General features: G+C 52.5%; 1 protein-coding gene across 2 annotated transcripts; it reads left to right on the forward strand.

The window, feature by feature from the left end:
* The first annotated feature begins 624 nt into the window (after positions 1 to 624).
* Positions 625 to 20,250, forward strand: LOC127198392 (FXYD domain-containing ion transport regulator 6-like). Of its 2 annotated transcripts, XM_051156329.1 has the most exons (8): positions 625 to 684; positions 1,232 to 1,270; positions 1,394 to 1,468; positions 2,268 to 2,304; positions 3,518 to 3,570; positions 18,735 to 18,773; positions 18,929 to 19,003; positions 20,201 to 20,250. In XM_051156329.1, the coding sequence occupies exons 1-8, from the start codon at positions 630 to 632 to the stop codon at positions 20,239 to 20,241; spliced, it is 414 nt and encodes a 137-aa protein (XP_051012286.1). In that variant the 5' UTR covers positions 625 to 629; the 3' UTR covers positions 20,242 to 20,250. The 2 variants fall into 2 exon arrangements, with proteins under 2 accessions (XP_051012286.1, XP_051012285.1); XM_051156328.1 differs by lacking the exons at positions 625 to 684; positions 1,232 to 1,270; positions 1,394 to 1,468; positions 2,268 to 2,304; positions 3,518 to 3,570 and adding an exon at positions 13,596 to 13,877.
* Positions 20,251 to 20,414: the final 164 nt, after the last annotated feature.

Here is a 20,414-nt window from a genome sequence, read left to right on the forward strand (position 1 = left end):
CGTTTGGTTCCCAGCTCCCACATCAGACAGTTCACAATCACTGTAACCCCAGCTCCAGATCTATTACCCTGAATATTCCAACTCCACAGACACCTGCACACATATGGCATACCTACACACACACACACACACACACACACACACCTTTTTGAAAAAAGACTTCCTAGTGGGCTGTTTACTTTGAGAGCTGGACTCAGGGCCCCACATCTTAATGAGGCAGAGAAGGCTTGGAAAGAAGACACTGGGGAGACATCTCAAAGCCCTTGGGGTGTTAAGACTTCAGTACAGAAGCCCCCAAGCTACTGAGTTACTGAGCCGTTTTACGACCTTGGCCCTGCTGCTCCCTCAAGGAAGAGCATTTACTTAAGCGAGCTTCCGGTTCCAGGCCTGCAGTGTGGACCTATCATAGCTAAGTGTTCTGAGTCATCTGGGTTAATAGCATTGACCGTGCAGGTCTCTGAGAGTCTGATAAGGTGGCACTGGTCCCTGTGATTTGAACTGGTCTCAGGTCACATGTGCTCCCAGTACAGCTGAGGCTGGGATGAGCCCCTGTCATGGGTGATGGCTTTAAGGAGGAAGGTCTTCCTTCTGTCCCCAGAGTAACATCTTCTTCTTTATTCCCAGACACCATGGAGACGGTGCTGATCCTCTGCAGCCTGCTGGTGCCTGCAGTCTTGGCTAGTGGTAAGAGTGCTTTAGGGCCTAGCTGTACCAAGCTGGCAGCCGCAGCCCTTTCTGGTAGAAGGTTCTGGCACTTTTGGACATTAGGGTCGTAGAAGAACAGGTCCTAATCCAGGTGTTCCCCCACTGCTCCCCTCAAGGGTCCAGTTGGCCTTCTGTTAATCTCTCCAGGTACCTTGGGCGCCTGTGGAATCGCAGCCTAGAGTGTAATTAACCCATCCTGCCTATATATGCAAGCCATGAGCCACCCCCTCCCGCCCCTGTCTCAGTTCCCCACTTGTCACTAGGCGACAGGTAGACCTGGCCTTTTGGAGTGAACGGAAGGTGTGCTGTGAGCCATGGACCTCACCAAGGCCCAGAGTCGTACTTGCCCTAGACCTTGGACATGGACCCTAAGCACAGCAAGCCCGTTTTCCATTATCTCAGTATCTCCACCCCGTGAGCCTGCTTTACCAGAATCCTCTCGTGGGGACTGGGATCTGTGGGGCAGATGAGAAGTCACGGGAAGCACAGCTACTTTCCTCTTGACCTTGTCTGTCTGCTTTCCCAGCAGCTGAGAAGGAGAAAGAAAAGGACCCTTTCTACTATGGTGAGTGACCTCCGCAGTCCCAGTGGTGGTGGTGGTGGGAGTGTGTGTGTGGCCCCATCCAGGAGGGACAGACCAGCTCTGGTCATGGTCATCTCCCACCTCTCATCCCTGGCTCCTTTGCAGACTACCAGACCCTGAGGATTGGGGGACTGGTGTTCGCTGTGGTCCTCTTCTCCGTTGGGATACTCCTCATCCTAAGTAAGTTTGTCCCTTTCCCCTATGGCTGCTAGACAGATGGAGACAGTATCTGTACGGGCCCAGCCATTTTGTCTGTGGGCACAGTCAGCCCCTCTCCGTGGTCTCTCAGGACCAGTACAGGGCTGGGCATGTAGTAAGTGCTCAGTTAAAAAAGGGAGATGAGCTCGGAGAATATAGGTGAAAACAGGCATAGCTAAAATGAACAGGCTTCATCCCTAGGGGCAGGGGCGCAGCCATCCCGGGAGACAGATGCAGTTCTCGCCATGCACCTACAAATGTGTTTGCCCTAAAAGAAGAGCTATGTGTGGCGTTGAGTGTGCTTGCTACCCTGATTATTTTTGCTCACGGTATGAAAGGGCAAATTCCACCATAGTGGGAAGGTCTGATGGAACAGTTTGGTCCATGGTGGAAGATGTGTGTGGCTTATTCACATTAAGACAGAGAAGGAAGCTGAAAGCTCAGGATATAACCAGACGCGGCTACTACCTCCAAGACCTACCCCAAGAACCCATTTTGTTTAACTTCACCTCCCAAAGCATTCCCCCTCCCACAAACAGCACCCACTGAGGATCAAGTATCGGGACACAACAGCCTAGGGGTACATTTGCCATTTAAACCCTAGCACCTGGCCTCAGCTGACACAGGGCAGCTTCAGGCAGCAGGGCAGGCGTCCATTGCCTGTGGCTGGCAATGTCTTTGGCCTGTGCAGATTCACAGTAGATCTTCTGTATCCGGGCCAGGAGCCTGACCTTGAGCTGCCGCTGGGAGTGTCACTTTGGGTGGCTTCTTTGTCTTTCAGGTCGCAGGTGCAAGTGCAGTTTCAACCAGAAGCCCAGGTAAGGGTGACAGGGCTATGGGGACAGGGAGAAGCCTGCGGGGGGAACCTAGAGGGTGTTCTTTTGTCTCAGAAAAAGAACTGTGGGGAGCTGAGTGGTGAATTTGGGGATTTCCAAGTGACCATGGAACTAAGGAGAGGTCCAAACATGGAGGTGCAACCTCGGATGTAAATAGAGGAGGGGACATTGAGTAGGAACGTGTTGGAACCTTGTCTGGAGGTCCGTGAGACAGCAAGGCTTGGTAGGAGGGAAGTGGAGGAGGATGGCTGCCTGAATTACAGGGCAGAGGCACCATCCGCATTCCTCATCTCTTCCCGAGGCTCTGTGCACTGTCTAGACGTCTGGTCCCCTTTCCACAGCACATAAGTTACACCTCATCCATTAGAACAGCCATGGTGGCCATGGGCCTGAGAAGCCAGGGTCTGTGGCAGGCACACCCAAACCCCACCCTAGGGACAGACACTGAAGGGTAGCCATAGTTCTCTCTGCGCCTGTCCCCATCAGTCCTGGCTCCACTATTTGCCTCACGTGCCCCATGGTAGAAAGTTTTTGTTTGTTTGTTTGTTTGTTTGTTTTGGAGGGGATGAGTCCCAGGGGCTCTGCCTCAGTGGAGAGAATGGAGATTCTCTGTGGTTTGCCCTGAGCATCAGTGACTGTGTCCCCTCTTGTCATAGGGCTCCAGGGGATGAAGAGGCCCAGGTGGAGAACCTCATCACTACAAATGGTAACCGCAGTGAAAGGGTGCCGGGCGAGAGACTTCCCATGGTTCCTGGGGCACTGGGTTAGGTGCTATGAGCTGCTTTGTGTTTCAGCAGACATGCTTCTGAGGTGCCAGGAGAGGGCTCTGGGACCTCTGTGATGTTAGCACTTCATTCAGTACCAGACAGGCGATAGTCATTGTACACAGAGCACTTGCATCAGTACCAGGCACACTCCGTCTTTACACGTGTGCTGAGCCCCGGGGGGTACATATTCGACGACCTAGGTCCAAGTTCTTGTAACCAGCGAATGTCAAGGTTGCAAAGATTGGCACCACATCTTAGTGACCCCCCCCCAAATCCTAGTCTCCAGCATTACTGAGGGTTCAGCATGGAACACCCCCTGGGTGAGGAGCCTCACGCTACAATTGCTACAATTCCTACAAAATCGCTACCAAAAAGAAAAAAAAAAGAAAAAGAAAAAGAAAAAAAAAAAAACCCACCTTCTCTTCCAGCTGCAGAGCCCCAGAAGGCAGAGAACTGAAGGGGGGCAGCCTCCGGCAGGAAGGTAAGTGACCTGTGCTTGGTTCTCCCACTATCTCACTACTGGCTTCGAGTCAGGGCAGGGGCATCAGGCTAACTTTTCTTACCAGCCCACTCTTATGCGTCTGTCAGAGGTGGGGGAGGAACAGGGGACAGCTCAGTCCCAGAGAGACCGACCTAAGTGTCCCTTACCAAAACACAGCAAGCATAGGGAATCAGAGCCTCCAATCAGCCCTGGGACCAGGCTCATGTGGTTCTTTCCCAGCTTCCAAAAGAGTACAACTTGTAGGAATCATTTAGTTAGTGAAACATTTCCATATTAAAGTAACATTGAGAATGGCTGCCAATAATGAGCCAGAAACACACACACACACACACACACACACACTGAAATGTTCCAAAACTAAAGTGAGGAAAATAATAATGTGCGCCTTCTGCCCCCTGTACCTACACTGTCCCCAGCATTTGGCGTCCACTGTGTGTTCATTTCCATCGCTCACTGTGGCGTGCACCAGAAAGTTCCTAGTGATTGGATAAACCTTCCTGTCAGCAGGCCATACAGAGCTTCTGGAACCTACCAGGGGAAATAGGACATGCAGAACTGGCTCCATTTGTAATGGGAAAAAAAACCCAACAACAACAACAACAGCAAACCCAAAGAAACCTGCAGTTAGAGAAAGCCATTCAGATAGCGTCCTAGTTAGGGCTACTATTGCTGTGATGAAACAACAAACTAAACTGGGGAGGAAACAGTTATTTGGTATAAGCTTCCACATTGAAGGAGGTGAAGGCAGGAGCTCAGGCAGGGCAGGGGCCTGGGCAGAAGCTGATGAGAGGGCATGGAGGGGAGCTGCTTGCTCAGTCTGCTATAAGAAAATAGAACGCAGGACCACCAGTGTGGGGTGTCCTCACCCACAATGGGCTGGGCCCTCCCTTGTCAGTCACTAGTTAAGGAGATGCCCTACAGACTTGCCTGCAGCCTGGTCTTATGGAGGCATTTTCTCAGTTGGTGTTCCATGCTGTTTGGTGACTATAGCTTGTGCCAAGTTGACATAAAACTACCCAGCACAGATAGTATGCGACAAGCAGGGCCCTGAATCCGGGTCTGTGTGGCTAGGGGCACCCAAGATACCTACTGAACTGCATCCTGGATGGCAGACCCTGGGATGTAGAAAGGCAAGAAAGCCAGTTTGCTGCCTTGCTTCTGCCCCAGACTCCACAATAAGACACATATAAAGGGTGCATAACTTTAGCTTAAGCTGTAGGTTAAAGGCAGGCATAGTGGTGCCTACCTGCAGACCCAGCCCATGGGAGTAGAGGCAGGAAGATCAGAAGTTCAAGGTCAACCCTGACTAATAGTGAATTTGAGATCAGCCTGGGCTACAGGGACCCTGTCACAAAACAAAACGCCAAAACAAACCAAGTACTGGCTGTGTCATAGACACCTAGCCTTTGTCATGGGGGCAGTATCACCACGTACCTGTGTAGTGTTTTAATTCCTTGCCGTGCCTGTGTCTCCACATGACAGCCCAGGTAGCAGAGCAGGGTTCACTTGTGCCTATCTGTGGGCTGGATATCTTAAAGACACCAACTCCAACAGCCAACAACTCCAGCCTGGGAAGCCATCCCACTTCACAATGCTCCTCCTCCTTCCCTGCCTCTCAGGCTTGTCTGTTCTTTGCTGGGCCTCAGGGCTTCAAGGGCATGTCAACTGGGGGATTTATGGGTAAAGGGGCTATGAGGAGGATGGAGACCTGGTCCTGACCAGGTATGGGCACCAGAAAGGATTTGGGGTTTTAATGTGAGTCTCTGCCTCGCAGCCTCCAGAAGCCAAGGTCAGCCGCCTGCCACTTGAGAGGCTGACATCAAGGCTTGAGGAAACCGGCTACTTCATGCCAGACCTTTCTCTAGGAGAAGCCAAGAACACGTGTTTCCTGAACCTCTCCTTGCCCCCAACTAACCCCAGTCCTGTATACTTAATGATGCAACACTCAGCCCTTCCCTTTTCACTACAGCCAGGGGTCTGGCCCCTTTTTTGTGCCGTGTCTGTGTGTGTCTGTGTGTGTGTCTGCTGACTGTGGTCTTGTGGCTACTTATTCGTGGATTTCATTCGTGGATTTCATTGTTCCCGTGAACTGTGTGCTCCCTTTCCTGGGAGGGGCTCGGCCATTTTTGTCATCAGCGCCTTGTGGCCTCCTGTGACCTCCATCCCCTCCTGCTCTCTGGAGTCTGCTCTTCCCCTGAGGAGCCCTAGTCCCATCTCTGGATTTAGGCTTGAGGGAGAGTTGTACCAGGGGGCAGGAGTCTCAAGCTGTCTTGGGACTGAGAAAGTCTGTGCCACATTCATTGCCATTCTCCGTGGACTGTCAGAAGAAATCGGATCTAGATTCCACCAGTTTAGTAGATCTGTTAGCAGCTAGAGATTCAGAGGCCTGCCTTCCTACAGGCTCTGCCCTCCTGGGGTCCTTTTCCTTTTAGGGTGCCCACTGCAGAGGCCTAATCTGCTCCACCCTTTGTGGAACACCCAGGAATTCCAGGTCCAGGGCTTCTTGCCTCTGGGGCTCCTCACTTACCTCTGAGCAATAGCCCCTTAGGATCTGGACCGCCCCTGCCTCCCCCGCCCTTCCCTGCTTCTGAGACTTCAATCTCTAGTCCAATTTATCTGACCCAAGGATCCCTTCCTTCTTTGAAGCAGGTCTCTGGCAGCCGAGGGGACTGGGCAACGGAGAGGGTAGGGTTGGGGATCTGCCTGTCTACCTTATGGTGTGGGTCTGGCAGCCTTTGCAGTTTCCCTTCCCTGCCTGTCAGGGGTCAAAGTGGAGAGGGATGGAACAGTGCAGGAGCAGCGGGGCTGCAGGTCAGAGAGCAACAGGGAGAGGGTACACACAGCCTGGATGCATAGCAAATGCCAGGAGTCAAAGGTCATCAGAGTGGAACCGCAAACCAGACCCTGCCCCACCTGCCCATTGTGTTCCCTTGGAAACTAACCAAGCCACACGGTGTACCGGGACTGCCCATCTCTGTCTTGTGATCTATCCGCTGACAACGGGAAAATAAATAGATAAATACAACACTGTTTCCTAGTGGCCCTGAGTGGCTTTTCTTCTGAGAGTCTGGGAAAAGAGTGCCTGTCCCCAGCCAGAGGGAGGAGGTCAACACTGAAGGGTTCAAGGAAGGTGCCGGGCTGTTTAGGCCTCTTTCACAGGGGCTTCTGAGACCCAACTTTGGACCTCCTCTCCCTGTCTCCTTTTCTCTTCTTCCTTGGCTTTTCCCTACAGATCCCTGGTCTCAGGCTCTTCTCACATTGGGACCAGAGTAGAAAGGTGCCACAGAAGGTTAGTGACACTAGTGACAGTGGGAACTTGGAGGCCTCCCAGAGCCATCCCTGTCTGGGTTTGTTTTTGTTTTTGTTTGGGTTTTTTTTTTTTTTTTTTTTTTTTTTTTTTTTAAGTACTGTTGGCCAAACAAACACAGCTGCAGGCAGATTGTATTAGAAGGTAGCAAGCACAGCCCGGCCTCCAGCCTTCTGTGTGTCTTGGGTGAGACACAACTCCTAAAGAGTGAGAAACAAGCCTTGTTCTAACTTGAGAGTGACCACAACATCTTAGGGATTCAAGAGAACCTTGGTAGCCCCGCCCCCCCCCCAGGAGGATTCTGAGTTGCTTCCAGCCACAGAACTGCACCACACAGGCCTGAGGGAGCAGGCAGATTGCCTCCTCTTGCCTCATCCCAAGACCTGCTTAGTGCATTTCCCACACCTGCGCACACCTCTGCCTCAGTGTGTTTCGGCCCTCAGGCTCTGAAAATATGGAGTCTTGCAGCAGTGGTCAAGTATAACATAGGCAAGCCAAGGATAGCAGGGGTCATTTGTTAAATGACCACACATGTTAAGATATCTGTGGTCACGTGGGGTCTTAATAATTAAAGAAGATGAGGTCCCTTCACAGCACACTCATGAATCAGGGAATTCATGCCTTTTAGGTGACGAGACCCTGAGAGGCCTCAGACACACAAAGGATTGTGGGTACCGTGCCAGGCGTTATTAAAACCAAAACTCTGAAGAAGCCCAGTGAGAGGTTCTGACCTTCCTCCATCACACCAATAAGAGAGAGCACCTGTTGTCTTATTATGTGTCTAATATGGTGCCTATGGCTCTGCAAGGTGCCTAGGAACACGCACTTAGTTTGTCTGGTAACCTGGCTTTATCCTTGCAGTAGCAGGACAGTCTTGTGTTACAGATTCTCTCTGATGCCCCTCAAGGCTGGTCCAGGCCACAGCAGCTGCAGAGGAGATCGACCCATGCAGCGTTTCCGGGGCCATGTGTGTAGCACACAGCTGGCGCCTGGGGAAAGCTGTGTCAGATAAGGGGGCGGGGGCAACCCATGGCTCTTGCAACCCTGTCTGTTCCATGCTCTTTCAGGATGTGACCTCGCTAGAATACACTCTAGGCTGTGTTTTGAGGAAGTTCCTGTGGGAGAGGCCAGTGGTATGGAAAGACCCAGAAATGGAAAGCCTGAGCATCACACAGAAAGGCATCTCCCAAGCTCCCGCCAGGTGTAGGGTGCAGGGATTCCCGTGGGCCCACCTCCCACACTCACATCCACACAGCAACTTCACAAGGGTGGGACAGTACCAGCTGTGCAGCCCCTGTTACCTGATGCTCCTTTCTGCTTTTGATCTCTTTGGTTTTTGTTTTTCTTTTGAGACAGGGTCTCACATAGCCCACGCTGGCCTCAAACTCAGAAAACCAAAACGTGCAGCCAAGACTGGCCGGCCTAACTTCTGATCTTCCTGCCCTCCCCCCATCTCCTGAGTTGGGAGTTAAGGAGTTGCACAACCATGGCTGGGTGCGGTGTTTGTGCATACTGTGTGAGCTCTTTGCTGACTGAGCTGCAAACCGAGGCCCTGTGAGTTGGTTTAATATGGCAACTTTACTTGCTTGCATGGGAAAAGAGACAATAGTCCCCTTGTTCTTAGTAACCTTGAGGGTCCCTCAAATTTGACCTCCCAGAACTCTCCATCTCACATGAGTTTGGCCCCCAAAGACGTTCAAACCTCTTCAAAAATTGCTGTTGCTCATTCTTAATGCCACTAATCTGTGCCTCAGTCCCCAAATGCTATGCCCTTGACCTCTCAGGGGTTTGGTTTGTTCATTTTTTTTCCATGGAAGTTGTAGATCAGAACTGGCCAGAGGGTTCTTGGAAGAGAGCAGAGGCAGAGAGCAAACGGAATGCTAGTAGCAGAGGTGGGACAGGGGTGCCAAGCTGAAGCACACCCCAAGGTCAAGGGGCTCTACCCTCCAAAGAATGGGGTAGTGGCAGGTGAGAATTCTCCAGCTCAGTCTGGTTCTCGCCTTGTCCCTGGCTGCTCTGTACCCCCCTCCCCCAGAGGCCCAGGGAGAGCGAGAAAGGTCAGGTGTGTTTGCCCAAGCCAGGGGAGGAGCTTTGAAAATAACCTGTCTTCAGGCCATAAAGAGGAAGGAATGGTCACCTACTGCCGTTTGTGTGATTCATTGCTCTCACCCCCTAAGCTCCTGGCTGGCAGCATCAACCAGTTCTAGCCAACCACCTGCTGATCTTCTGGAGTCAGCCCCAGCTCCATGGCCTTGAGCAACAAGGGGTGCCTGCCAAGGCACAATGCTGTCATTCACGTCCTGAAGGACTCGGGGGATATTGGGCAGGACGAGCAGCCTTTCTAAAGCCTCGGTCTTTGCCTCGCAGCCTGGACCCCTCGTCTCTCCCAATGTTTGAACTTCAGCTCCCATCTCTCTGTCACTTTCCTTCTCTTGGGTTAGGCCTCCAGCTAGCTGTGTGACTCTGGAAAAGCCACCGAAGCCACAGTATCCTCTGCAGTACACTATACTAGACAGTATAGACACTATATTATACACTATATGTTATGCAATGAATTCAACAATGTTTTCCTGTTACTTCCCTGAGTTAAAATGACACAATAGACATACAAAACACAGTGAAATTCCTACATGAAGATGTTATGTTCCCAGGACCAGCATTGCGTACTGTTTAAGGACTGCCTCCTCATTGACAGCGAGAGTCCCTACCTGTCCCTTAGACCTGGACTCTAGTCCTGTCTTGTACACATGTCACCTACAGCCCCCAACCTGCCTGGCTATGATATCAGGAAAAGCAAAGCAGATCTCTGGAGCCCTCCTGAACCATGAAATAGGTGGGTCGTTCATTGCCAGGTGGAGCGAGCTGGATTCAGTGTCAGTGACTGATGGTACAAACGATGAGTGGATGTGGTGATCTGTGTATGCCTGTAGGCCAGGACAGGATGGCCACAGACCACATGACAGCCACAGACGCCCATCTCAGGACTCCAGAGGCCATAGAGAGAAAGGTATGACTTGCTTCCTGAGGTTCTCCAAAGGCAGTGACCACAAGGAACCACTTAGAAACACCTCAGGGCCAGGTCAAGGCCAGGTGTGAGTTCTGAGAAAACCAAGAATGCATTTCTCTCCAGGGTGTTCTCTGTGTAGGAGGCTGGCCTAATGGGTTTGTCCTTGCTGTAACACGGTGACCTTGAGTCTCAGCATACACTGCCCTTTGGCAACTCCCAGGACCGCTGTGCCCCACTGCTTGGCCATCTTGAAGCCAACACTTAAGGGCCGGATTCTATGGGGCCCACCTCCTCCAAGCTCTTGCCTTATAAGACCCCTGTGACCTGGCACTTGTGGTCACAGCAAGAGACAAGAGCTGGCACTCCTCAGGGCTTGGGACTTCTAGCCAGAACAGATGGGGCCTACAAGGAGCAGCCACCTTCCCTGCCCAGTGTCCCTGAGGACTATACCATGGAGAATGGGCCTGAGCTTGGAGTCGGGGGTTGTCTCATGCTTTCTGCCCCCTTTGACGCTCCTTTGAGCTACGAATCAACAGCACGAAGAGAAAATGATGCTGGGGCCTGAAATGCAATGCTGTGGATTCTGTCAGGAAACCTCACAAAGCCCTGAGCTGGTGGGCTGGAGAGTCCTGTTGTGGGAAGGCCGGTGGTGAGGACCTCTACTCTGGTGCTTCTTGTATGAATTAGGGAGACAAGGACCAGCTGAATGTCACAAGCCATGGCTTTCCTACACACAAATGCAATGGAGACTGTCCACGTGGCTGCCCCAGGCTTAAAACAGACCTGCCCGAAGGACCTGGGAGAATGAGGTGCGACTGCTGAGCTCCCCGACCCTGTGGGCATGACAAGGATGAAGGAGGAATCCCTCCCCCTAACTCTGAAAGACTGCTTTGGTCTCTGGGTCTAAGAGGACACAGGATTCACCCTGGAAAAACCCAACTGAGAAGGAAAACGGGAGGCTCTTGGCCTGCCCCATTCTTTTAAAAATCAGGAAAATACCATTTGCATGGCCCCTGGGCCCTGTCACTACAGGGAAGACTTCAAGAAGGAGAGTGGTGGTGATGGTGGGGGTATAGCTAAGAAGCTGATGGGGAGGTCATGCTGATTGGTGTTTTCCTAGGGAAGAAAGGAAGCTTAGGGCCAATGACGGTGATAGCTGGGGATCTAGCTGGAGCATCAGGGGAGGAGGCAACTGTCAGGAACCCTTCAGTAGAAGTCACCAGGGCCCCTGGGCTATATAAAAGGATGTTGTAAGCAGACTTATCTCCTGGGTACCCAGCCCAGCCTAGGGTAGAGAGTGGTACCACCATTGTTGGGACCTTCTTTGGCGAAACACTTCTTCTGATGACTTCCTCCCACATTGAGCCTCTGAGGTAGGTATCACCATGCATTTTAGATGGCAGGATACACGGAGGCATCCTTCTCTCGCCTTCCCAGGGTCAGAAGGGCAAGTCAGTTTACAGGAGGATTTACACTGGTACGGTCTGGCCTTAAGGGGCTATGCACACAGACATGGGAGGAGTCACTTCTTCAGTTGTTCCCAGGAGAGCAAGAGCCAGGGTCCCTTTGCAGGGGATTAGGATGTCCTAGAGAAGGCTCATTATCCCCAGCTTTGGCGAAGCCCTGACGATGGCCTTGGCTGGCTGGGATACCATGGAAGCTGTCTGAGGAAGGACTTGTGAAAAAGGTCTAAACAACTCTTAACATTCACTTGGGCTTTGGGAGCTGGGAGCGGGTGTGTGGCTGGGTATGGGCTGGGTGTGGGCTTGGGTGGGGCATGATAGGGTGTTAGAGGAGTCTGAGGGAAAGGGTGGTAAGAGTTCAGTGCCTCTCTAGAGAAACGAGGCCGAGTTACCTGCTGCACGCAGGTGGCGGACTAGAGAGAAGGTGGCCTTAGGCAAGCTCGGAGGTTGGGTCATTGGCAAAATGCTGCTGCCTCTCTGGGCTGGGATAGTGTGAAAATTTAGAAAGGGTACATAGAAGGCTGTCTAAGTGATGGCGATGGGGAAAAGCCCGAGGATAGAGGGATCGTTCTGGAAGCTGAGCACTCAAAGACTATCTACACTAAGGTCCTGAGGCAAGAGTGAGCCCTGGAAGGTGGGAGAGCCCCCAAGGGGACAGTATGGCTGCAATGGACAGATGAGCAGAAAAGCTGGGGACAGGGTTCAAGAGGCCACTAGGGTGAGATTAAGAAGGCGTACAGAAAGGGGGCCAGTAAGAGGGCAAGTGAAGGCATTTGCCACAAAGCCTTGCACTGTGAGTTCAATCCCTGGGTCCCACAAATTGTCTTCTGATCTCCAGACATGTAAGCTCTCATACGCACAATAAACAAACAACATAATAAGAAACTTCACAAAGTGAAGGGACAGAAAACAAACAAACAAACAAACAAAAACAAACAAACAAACAAAACGACCCAGGGTTAGAATCAGTATCCAGAGAATCATGGGAAGGAAAGCAAACGGTTTTTACAAGTGAAGGACTCGGTGGGAGCGCAGGGCATCTATTGAGAAAGAGGGCGTCTTCTTTCACAGCACTGAAGTTGGGAAGACACTCTCAGTGGGCCTGCAGGGAGGTGGCGGGGGTGGGGTGGGGGTGTCCCTGTCTGAACTTCCCCGGTGCCTGGCTTGGGGAGTTTCCACTCAGGGCTCCAGGTATCTGAAGGTTAAGAGTTCCATTTGGGAACACGTGACAGGGTCACCGGGTGGAGTTGTCCTTTACCTCACAGGTGGCTGTGGGTGGGGGTGGGAGGCCATTGTCAGCTTAGAGCCCTAAGACACATCAGCCTAACCAGAGGACCCAGCTACGAGTTCGGGCCAGCATTTCAGAGTGCTTCCGTCTCCCAGCACCCTCTCTTAGGGCAGCGCCATTGCAAGGAACAAAGAGACAGTTGTCAGAATGACCAGACCCAGCACTGCCCGTGCTCTGCTGGTAGCCTCTGGAATAGCCACATCAGGATGGTCTTGGGCACCTAGAAGAGACTCTGTGGTCAAGTCTTAGTCAGACAACAGAGACTTCTTGTAGTGGCCTTGCTCTGCCTTTCATGGCGACCAGGACACAAAGACTCTGGGAGCTAATGAGTGGCTGTCCTGTTACTCTTCTGTTGGTCCCTGGCGTCACCCTAGCCCTGAGGAGTAGAAGATGTTCTGCCTTTCGGCTGCTCCCCTGACAGGAAGCTTATTTCTTCTCAGAGGACCTCATTATGTGCCGGAACTCTTGCCGAGACCCCGTAGGTGCATCCAGGCAGGTGTGTCATCACAAATGAGACATGTCCCCAAGGTTAAGTGAGGAGTTCTAGGAGGGGAGGAAGGAAGGGTGACCATGGGAGCACCCTCAAAGTGTGCCTCCAGCCGCTGCTCATCTCTGGCCAGATAGCAGAATGGCTTAGGAGCCTAGTCAGCTTCCTCAGTTCCAGGACCAGCAGGGACAGTCCCCACAGCACTCCGAGTAGCTTCCTGCCTCATCTCAAGAGGCTCTGGGCTACAGAATGGGCCCAGGGGCAAGAGACATCAAGGTGGGTCCACCGGATGAAGACTCTGCTGAGGAAAGGTTAGAGACCCACACCTGCTTCTGAGCGGCTCTTTCAGCTGCCAGCCTGAAGCCCACGGAAGTGGGGGAGGAGCTCTGGTACTGCCAGTTTGCATCCTGGCCAGTGTCTTTCTAGAAACCCTCTTAGACAACATGATGCAGGCCTCTGGTGGTAGCAGCAAGGTCCCTGTGGAGAAAAGAGGATGTTGCAGTTGACTTTGGAGGTCAGAGCCTCTTCCCCTACTCCAACCAGCCCAGGCAGGCAGGTGCAAGGTAACAGTTCCTCAGCAGCCCCGCCTCCTGCTCTAGCTCAGCTCAACCAGTGCGTGAAGGGAGGAAGTACCACTCTTCCTATCCAGGCCCCAGGCAAGGGCAGGCACTCCCTGGCTCCTGCTGTGCCTCAAACAGTTCCAGCAACTCCGGCCATGGACAGGTGGTACCTGGGTGAGTCTCCCAAGCCTGCCCTTCCCCGCCCTGTCCTACTTGCATTCAGGGGACCACCCATCACTTTCAAATACACCTACTGGCTCCCCAGAATTGTGGGAGAAACAGAAATGCGAGAGACAGGCTGCCCTAATAAGGGCACCTCAATAATGAGTCCTGGGCCTGCTGTGACATGCTGGATGTCTCTGAGCCAGAGGCTGGGGAAACTGGCTCTCATCAACCTCCTCATCCCGCAGTGTGTCTGTCCATCAGACTACTGCCTCACACGCTAGTCCCCCATCCTCTCTAGCCTCCTGCTCTCTGGTGGCAGCTAGTGCCACTCATCTGCACCTTAGAAAGACGGGATGATTTTAGTCCTCCCCTTTCTTACTGGATCATGTGACATTGGAGGGGTTACTTTCCCAGCACCTAGAACAGAAAAGTAGTCGTCAGCCTGCTTTTCCCATGGCTTTGCCTACCTGTCTACCCACATGCCTGCCCATCCGTCCGTCCATCCGTCCATCCGTCCGTCTGTCTGTCTGTCATACATCTTTCTAACTTGCTACCTATTCTCATCTCTTGTTTTAGAAAGAACTCATAGGGGCTTACAAAAAAAGTCACCAAGATAATGTGATAAGGAGTGGGGGTCCTGCAGAATTCTGTGAAGAATGGCAGCAGATTCGGCAGCCATCTTGGGACCCGGACCGTCCAGGCTCTGGCTCTCCCTTTTCTGTGTTTCTGGCTCCATGTTTTCTTGCTCTCAGTTTTTCTGGTCTCTGGAGGACTATGGCACATGCCCTCAAATCTTCATCTATGAAATGGAGCTACCACAAATTAAATGGGTGCCGTGAGAACCGAGAGCCTAGGATGTGGTTCCAGACTCTCACAGGGTGGGGGCCGCTGTCTACCTTTTTTTTTGTTTTGGTTTGTTTTGGATTTTTGAGACAGGGTTTCTCTGTGTAGCCTTGGCTGTCCTGGACTCGCTTTGTAGACCAGGCTGGCCTTGAACTCACAGTGATCTGCCTGCCTCTGTCCTCCAAGTGCTAGGATTAAAGGTGTGTGCCACCATGCCCAGCACCGCTGTCTACTTTTATGAATGCTTGTCACTGGGCTCTGAAAGCTCAGGAGAGCTGTGTGAATGCTCTGAAGGTGACAGCCAGGGCCCTGCTTCTCTCCTCTCGCCTACTTAGCAGAGAGTGGTTGGCTTTCTGAAGGGACCATTATACAACAGGCTTGTTCCTGTCACTTTTCAAACAATGCATAAACCTGGGCCATAGTCTAATATGCCTCTCTTGGTCCCCACAACTTCCCTGAGCCCTGTGCCCTACTTATTGTTTAGATGAAGAGACAGAGGCGTGGAGAGGTAAGCAAGTTGACAAAGGTCAGATGCTCAGCGAGTGGTGAGTGCCAGTGTCCTGGCATTGGTTGAAGGGTGACTCACAAATGGAGCCCTTCTCTTGGGAAGGACACCAGGGGAATAGATATCATCTATCCATCTCTAGCTATCATTTATCTATCTATTACCTATCTATCTATCTATCTATCTATCTATCTATCTATCTATCTATCCATCCACCAATCTATTATCCATCTGGCTATCATCTATGTAGCCCGCATGCATGTATGTGTGTTTTCATGCATGCACGTATGTATGTACATATGTATGTATCAGCTATTTATGTGTATCTCTTATCTGTGTATCTATCTATATATTACCTGCTAGTTTTGGACATTAGCTGCTTGGAGGCCAAGTCTACCATCTAGAAACCAAAGAAGACTGTACTACATACAGAATTCATACCATAGTTCCCAAGGGGGACAGTCACAGTTAGTGGGGGGACAACCTGGGGAGATATGAACAAAACACTTGAGCTCTGAATCTGAAAGGGCAGACATAAATCTTGTCCCAACCTCTCACTTATGGGACCTTGGATAAGGTCTCTAATTCCTCTATGCTTCAGACATCTCATGTCAAGGGGTGGGGGGCAACTAATGCAAAAAGGAGCTACCAGCTAGGAAATGCTTTGCAAACCATAAGAACAAGCCTGGGCCTCTTCCTGAAAGAGTCTTAAGTGCATGGTGGAGAAGCTTCAAGAGGGAGTGTTGGGCATCAGGGTAAGACATTAGGAATGACAGAGCATTTCAGACTGAGGTGTGACTGGCTAAATGCAGCCCCAGGATCAGGATACGTAAACAAAGTCAAGCCAGCCAGTGCCATGAAGGCTGATCTTGCTGCAGACCCAATGTTCAGGGGACTGTGGTGGGAGAGGAGGCAGGCCGGGCTCCTTAGGAACTCCTCAGGGAGACATGAGTGCCCTGTGAGAGTGCTAGCTGTCATGGTGCTATCCACAGGGGCTGGCAAGAAGGGACTTGGAGGTCCCCACCCTGACATAGTTCTCCCACACACACCACCTCCCATGCGCTGTTCACAATGAGTGCTTCTTGAAGCTTCCACTTCCTCATCCCACTGGCCAGCTTTGCCTTCCCCTGCTGATGGAAGAATACTGTTGCTGCCCATCTCAGCCCCGCTCTCTGGAAATTTCCTCTGGGAGGGGCTAGAGTCCACAGCCAGCTCCTCCCTGCCTCTGGCTTCCCCAACACCTCCCCTCGCCTGGCTCAGCAGGAGCCCCTCTGAGCACATTCGGGTTTTCTTGTGACCAGGGTAAATATTACCTGACACTGTTAATATTTAATGCCCCCCACCTCTGCCCTGGCCACCCCACGGGTAGACACTGACCCAGAAGTAGAGGCCACAGGAAGAGCGTGGAGAAATAACAGGGATGCCTGCTGACGATGGTGAGTGTAATGCCCGGAGAGGCTGCCAGGACTTTGCCTGGGGCTGCTTCAGGTGGGCAGCTGAGCCCCCTTTCCCTCTGAGCCTGCCTCTCCCACTCCTTGGCTCGGGTTCCCAGCCAGTGGCTCTCTAAGAAAGTTAGTGTTGAGAAAGGACCCCCAACTCCACCCCGACAGAAACGGAGCAGAATAGCAGAAGTTGGAGCAGCAGTGTGTGTGTGTGTGTGTGTGTGTGTGTGTGTGAGAGAGAGAGAGAGAGAGAGAGAGAGAGAGAGAGAGAGAGAGAGAGAGAGTTGTTTTGGAGACAGGGTCTTGTTCTGTAGCCCAGCTTGGCCTGGAACTCACTGTATAGCCCAGAATAACTTAAATTTCACAGCCTCCCACCTGTTTCGGCCTCCTACACCCTGCTCAGGGTGCCCTTCTAGTCTGGAATGGAGAGCTAAGATTACAAAGTGGTCAGGGGTTGCCAGGGTTGGTGGTGGGAGGAGCGGCTCTCTGGACAGCCTTCCCCAGCTGGCTTAAGGTCGGTCACAAGAAAACCCCTGAGTTTGGGGGAATCCACAGATTAAGACCTGGAGCCCAACAGGGTCCCTGCTGATCCACATATCTCGGAGTGTTCTGACCTAGAGCATTTGTGGGGAGGGGGCTCATCAGATGGTTCCTGAGAGGGAAGGAAGGCCTAGCTTGGATCTGGCTGAGATGGACACTAGCTCCCCATGTGACCTTGAACGTGGCTGAAGCTGGGGGCACTTTCTGCATGGAGTCAGAGCCTGGGCCCCTGTGACTTCTTCTTAGATTTTGACCTTCTTGAACAACTCATACCTGGGGTTCACCAGGCACTGACCCTCCCCTGGCCACTGGAGATGGCCAGACTGACCAGGCACCATAGCTGACCACCACAGGGGCACAGTTCAAAGTTGCCTGGGGATTGCTAACTTGCTCATTCCTTTAGAAAGGGCCCCAGATGAGAGGGTCTCCAGTGGGGAAGCAAAGAGTGCAGCTAGCATCGAGGGGATGTGGTGTGGTGTGGTGTGGTGTGGTGTGGTGTGGTGTGGTGGGGTGGGGTGTGGTGGGGTGTGGTGGGGTGGGGTGGGGTGACTGCAGCTTTGCTGGCCAGCATATCACCAGCTCTGAGCTCAGGCTGGTGGAAGGTAGAACATTTGCTTCTTTCAGGATGAAGGGAGCCACAGGAGGCAGGGCCAGGGTCATACAGCTTGGTCTGGTCTTCTCTGTCCATGTTACTTGAGAGGGAGCCTGGGAGTGCATTACAGGGTACATATGCTGCTGCTCCCACCATTCTGGCCTGAATTGTAGACACTTTAACATTTCTCTTGCTAAGTTTGCCTGGAGGACGATGATATAGACAGCAGAATTTAGGATGAGGCAAGCCCTGGTTCTGCCTTCCATTCCCTCAGTGTCTTTACAAAGACTCCAGCCGGCCCCTGGATCCCTCCTCCTGGTCCTTGAACTTAGAGGCTTTGCTTTACTCGTTCATTATTTCACTGATTTTCCTTGAGGAGGTGGAATTATATCAATAGAGGCCCTTGTGGGGCCCCCTGAGAGCTGGGTCTTTGGCCTATCCTTGATGTGATACAGAGCAGGGAATTAGACAGGACCTAGCCCTTCTGGGACTGAGGGTCTTCTCAGACAGTGCAGAGGCCTTGCGTCTGATCCCACAATGCCCTTCTAATGTAACCTTGGGGAGTCACCACCAGCCTCCTCTTCCCAGGCCACTTTTATCCAGCCTTCTCTTGCCCTTGGGGATCATCTGAGAAGCCTGGAGCTCCCAGGATGCTCCCTCCCCCCCCCCCGCCCCTACACACCCCACCCCCACCCCTTCAGAGTTTCTCTGTGTAGCCTTAGCTGTCCTGGAATTAGCTCTGTAGACCAGGCTGGCCTCGAACTCACAGAGCTCAGCCTGCCTCTGCCTCCTGAGTGCTGGGATTAAAGGCGTGCACCACCACGGCTCGGCTCACAGGTCACTCTTACCTAGCCTTCCTTTGCCCATCTGGGTTCTTGGGGAATCATCTGAGAAGTCTGGAGTTCCCACTACTCCTGCTCATGCCATCCCGGCTCTCTCCTCAGGTGGCAGTGCCAAGGGGTCAGAGAATCCATTCGAGTATGGTAAGCCAGTCCTCCCCTGCCTACCCCATCAGTTGGCTCCCAGCCAGGGGGCCCTGCTATCTGCTCTCAACACCACGGGGCTGCTGGTGGGTGGACTTTGGGAGGTCTATGAGGGGCAGTGCTCACACCACCGCTCTCGTCTCTTCTCTCCCAAGATTACGAGACCGTCCGCAAAGGGGGCCTGATCTTCGCGGGCCTGGCCTTCATCGTGGGTCTCCTCATCCTCCTCAGTAAGTGGAGACTGGTGGGGCATTTCCTAATGTCATACAGTAAGGATGCTTGCCATACGACCCACCCCCAACACACACCAACCTGAGGAGGAATTCTGGAATGCGCCACAGACAGCAGGCTCTGGCTTCCTTCAGGGTGCCCCCTGGTGGCCTTGGAGGGGAAGCTGAGAAAGGAGTCTGGCTGGGCAACTGTGGGGCAGAGGCGCCAGGGGAGCAGGCACTGCCCTATCTGGACACCATCTTAGCCACCCGAGGCCTTACGTGGTCTCAGCACACTGAAGGACACCCCCCCTACCACCACTGTCAGCGTTTGAGAAGGACAGGAAGAGACTTGTGGCAGCTCCCCTCCCTCAGTGTATCTGAAATCTACCCCTCCACATATTCCTGGAAATCAGCAGGCTGGGACCAAGGCCATGAGGCCTACTACTGGCTTATCCTAACTCTGGGGACACCGGGGAGGCACCGTTTTCTCTCTGTTAAATGGGGACAGTTCTATCCATCTTGTAAGACTGGGGCTAGCATCCTAAGGTGGTCTAAAGGGGTGAAGGGGTACTTTAGAAAGGGTCTAGGGTAGTTGTGGAGGGTCCTAAGGGGGAGGGAAATGGCAGTCACCACAACAGGTGTTTAACAAATGCTTGCTGCCTTGTTTTGTTGCAACCGGAAGAACAATACCAGGATCCCAGTCAGAAAGACACTTGGTGGTTTCTCTACCCCAGAATTCCACAAACTCTGTCTCCTGCCACTCCACTTGAAAGCTGGCCTCCTGGGAGAGATCTACCGTCCATCTGTGTGTGTGTGTGTGTGTGTGTGTGTGTGTGTGTGTGTGTGTGTGTGTGTGTGTGTGTGTTTGGGAGATAGAGAGAGACAGAGACAGTGAAACAGAGAGATTTGGCCTGTCCTCCAAGTGTGTGCTGAGCAGCTGTGGTCTTGTGCCCAATGTGGTGCAGGTGGCCTCATGAACTCATCCCAGCTGCCACTTTCAGCATGTTCACAGTCCATCACGGATCTGGTGCAGCGAATGTTTGCTGATTGACTAATTGCTTGGTGGTCCAGCCTTATATAAAGAGAGAAACAGTTAAATGTGGACTCCAAGCCTCACACTGTGATGACGCTGGAGGAGGGAGGCAAGCCTGGCAGAACTGGGTCTTCCAGGGTCCCCTTGGAAAAGGGTAACGAACTTTACCGTCTCTTTTCCAGGCAAAAGATTCCGCTGTGGGGGCAGTAAGAAGCATAGGTGAGTGCTGGGGGCGGGGGGCGGGGCAGGATGTTTTCCCAAAGGGGGCCACAGACTCTTTCCTTGCTCTGCCTTCACACACTTTAATTCCCCCACTACAGGCAGGTCAATGAAGATGAGCTGTGATGACAGGTATGTTCCCTTCAAAGGGCAGTTTGTGCATGCATGCGAATAAGA

This window comes from Acomys russatus, chromosome 14, assembly GCF_903995435.1.
Source record: "Acomys russatus chromosome 14, mAcoRus1.1, whole genome shotgun sequence".
Classification (NCBI taxonomy): domain Eukaryota; kingdom Metazoa; phylum Chordata; class Mammalia; order Rodentia; family Muridae; genus Acomys; species Acomys russatus.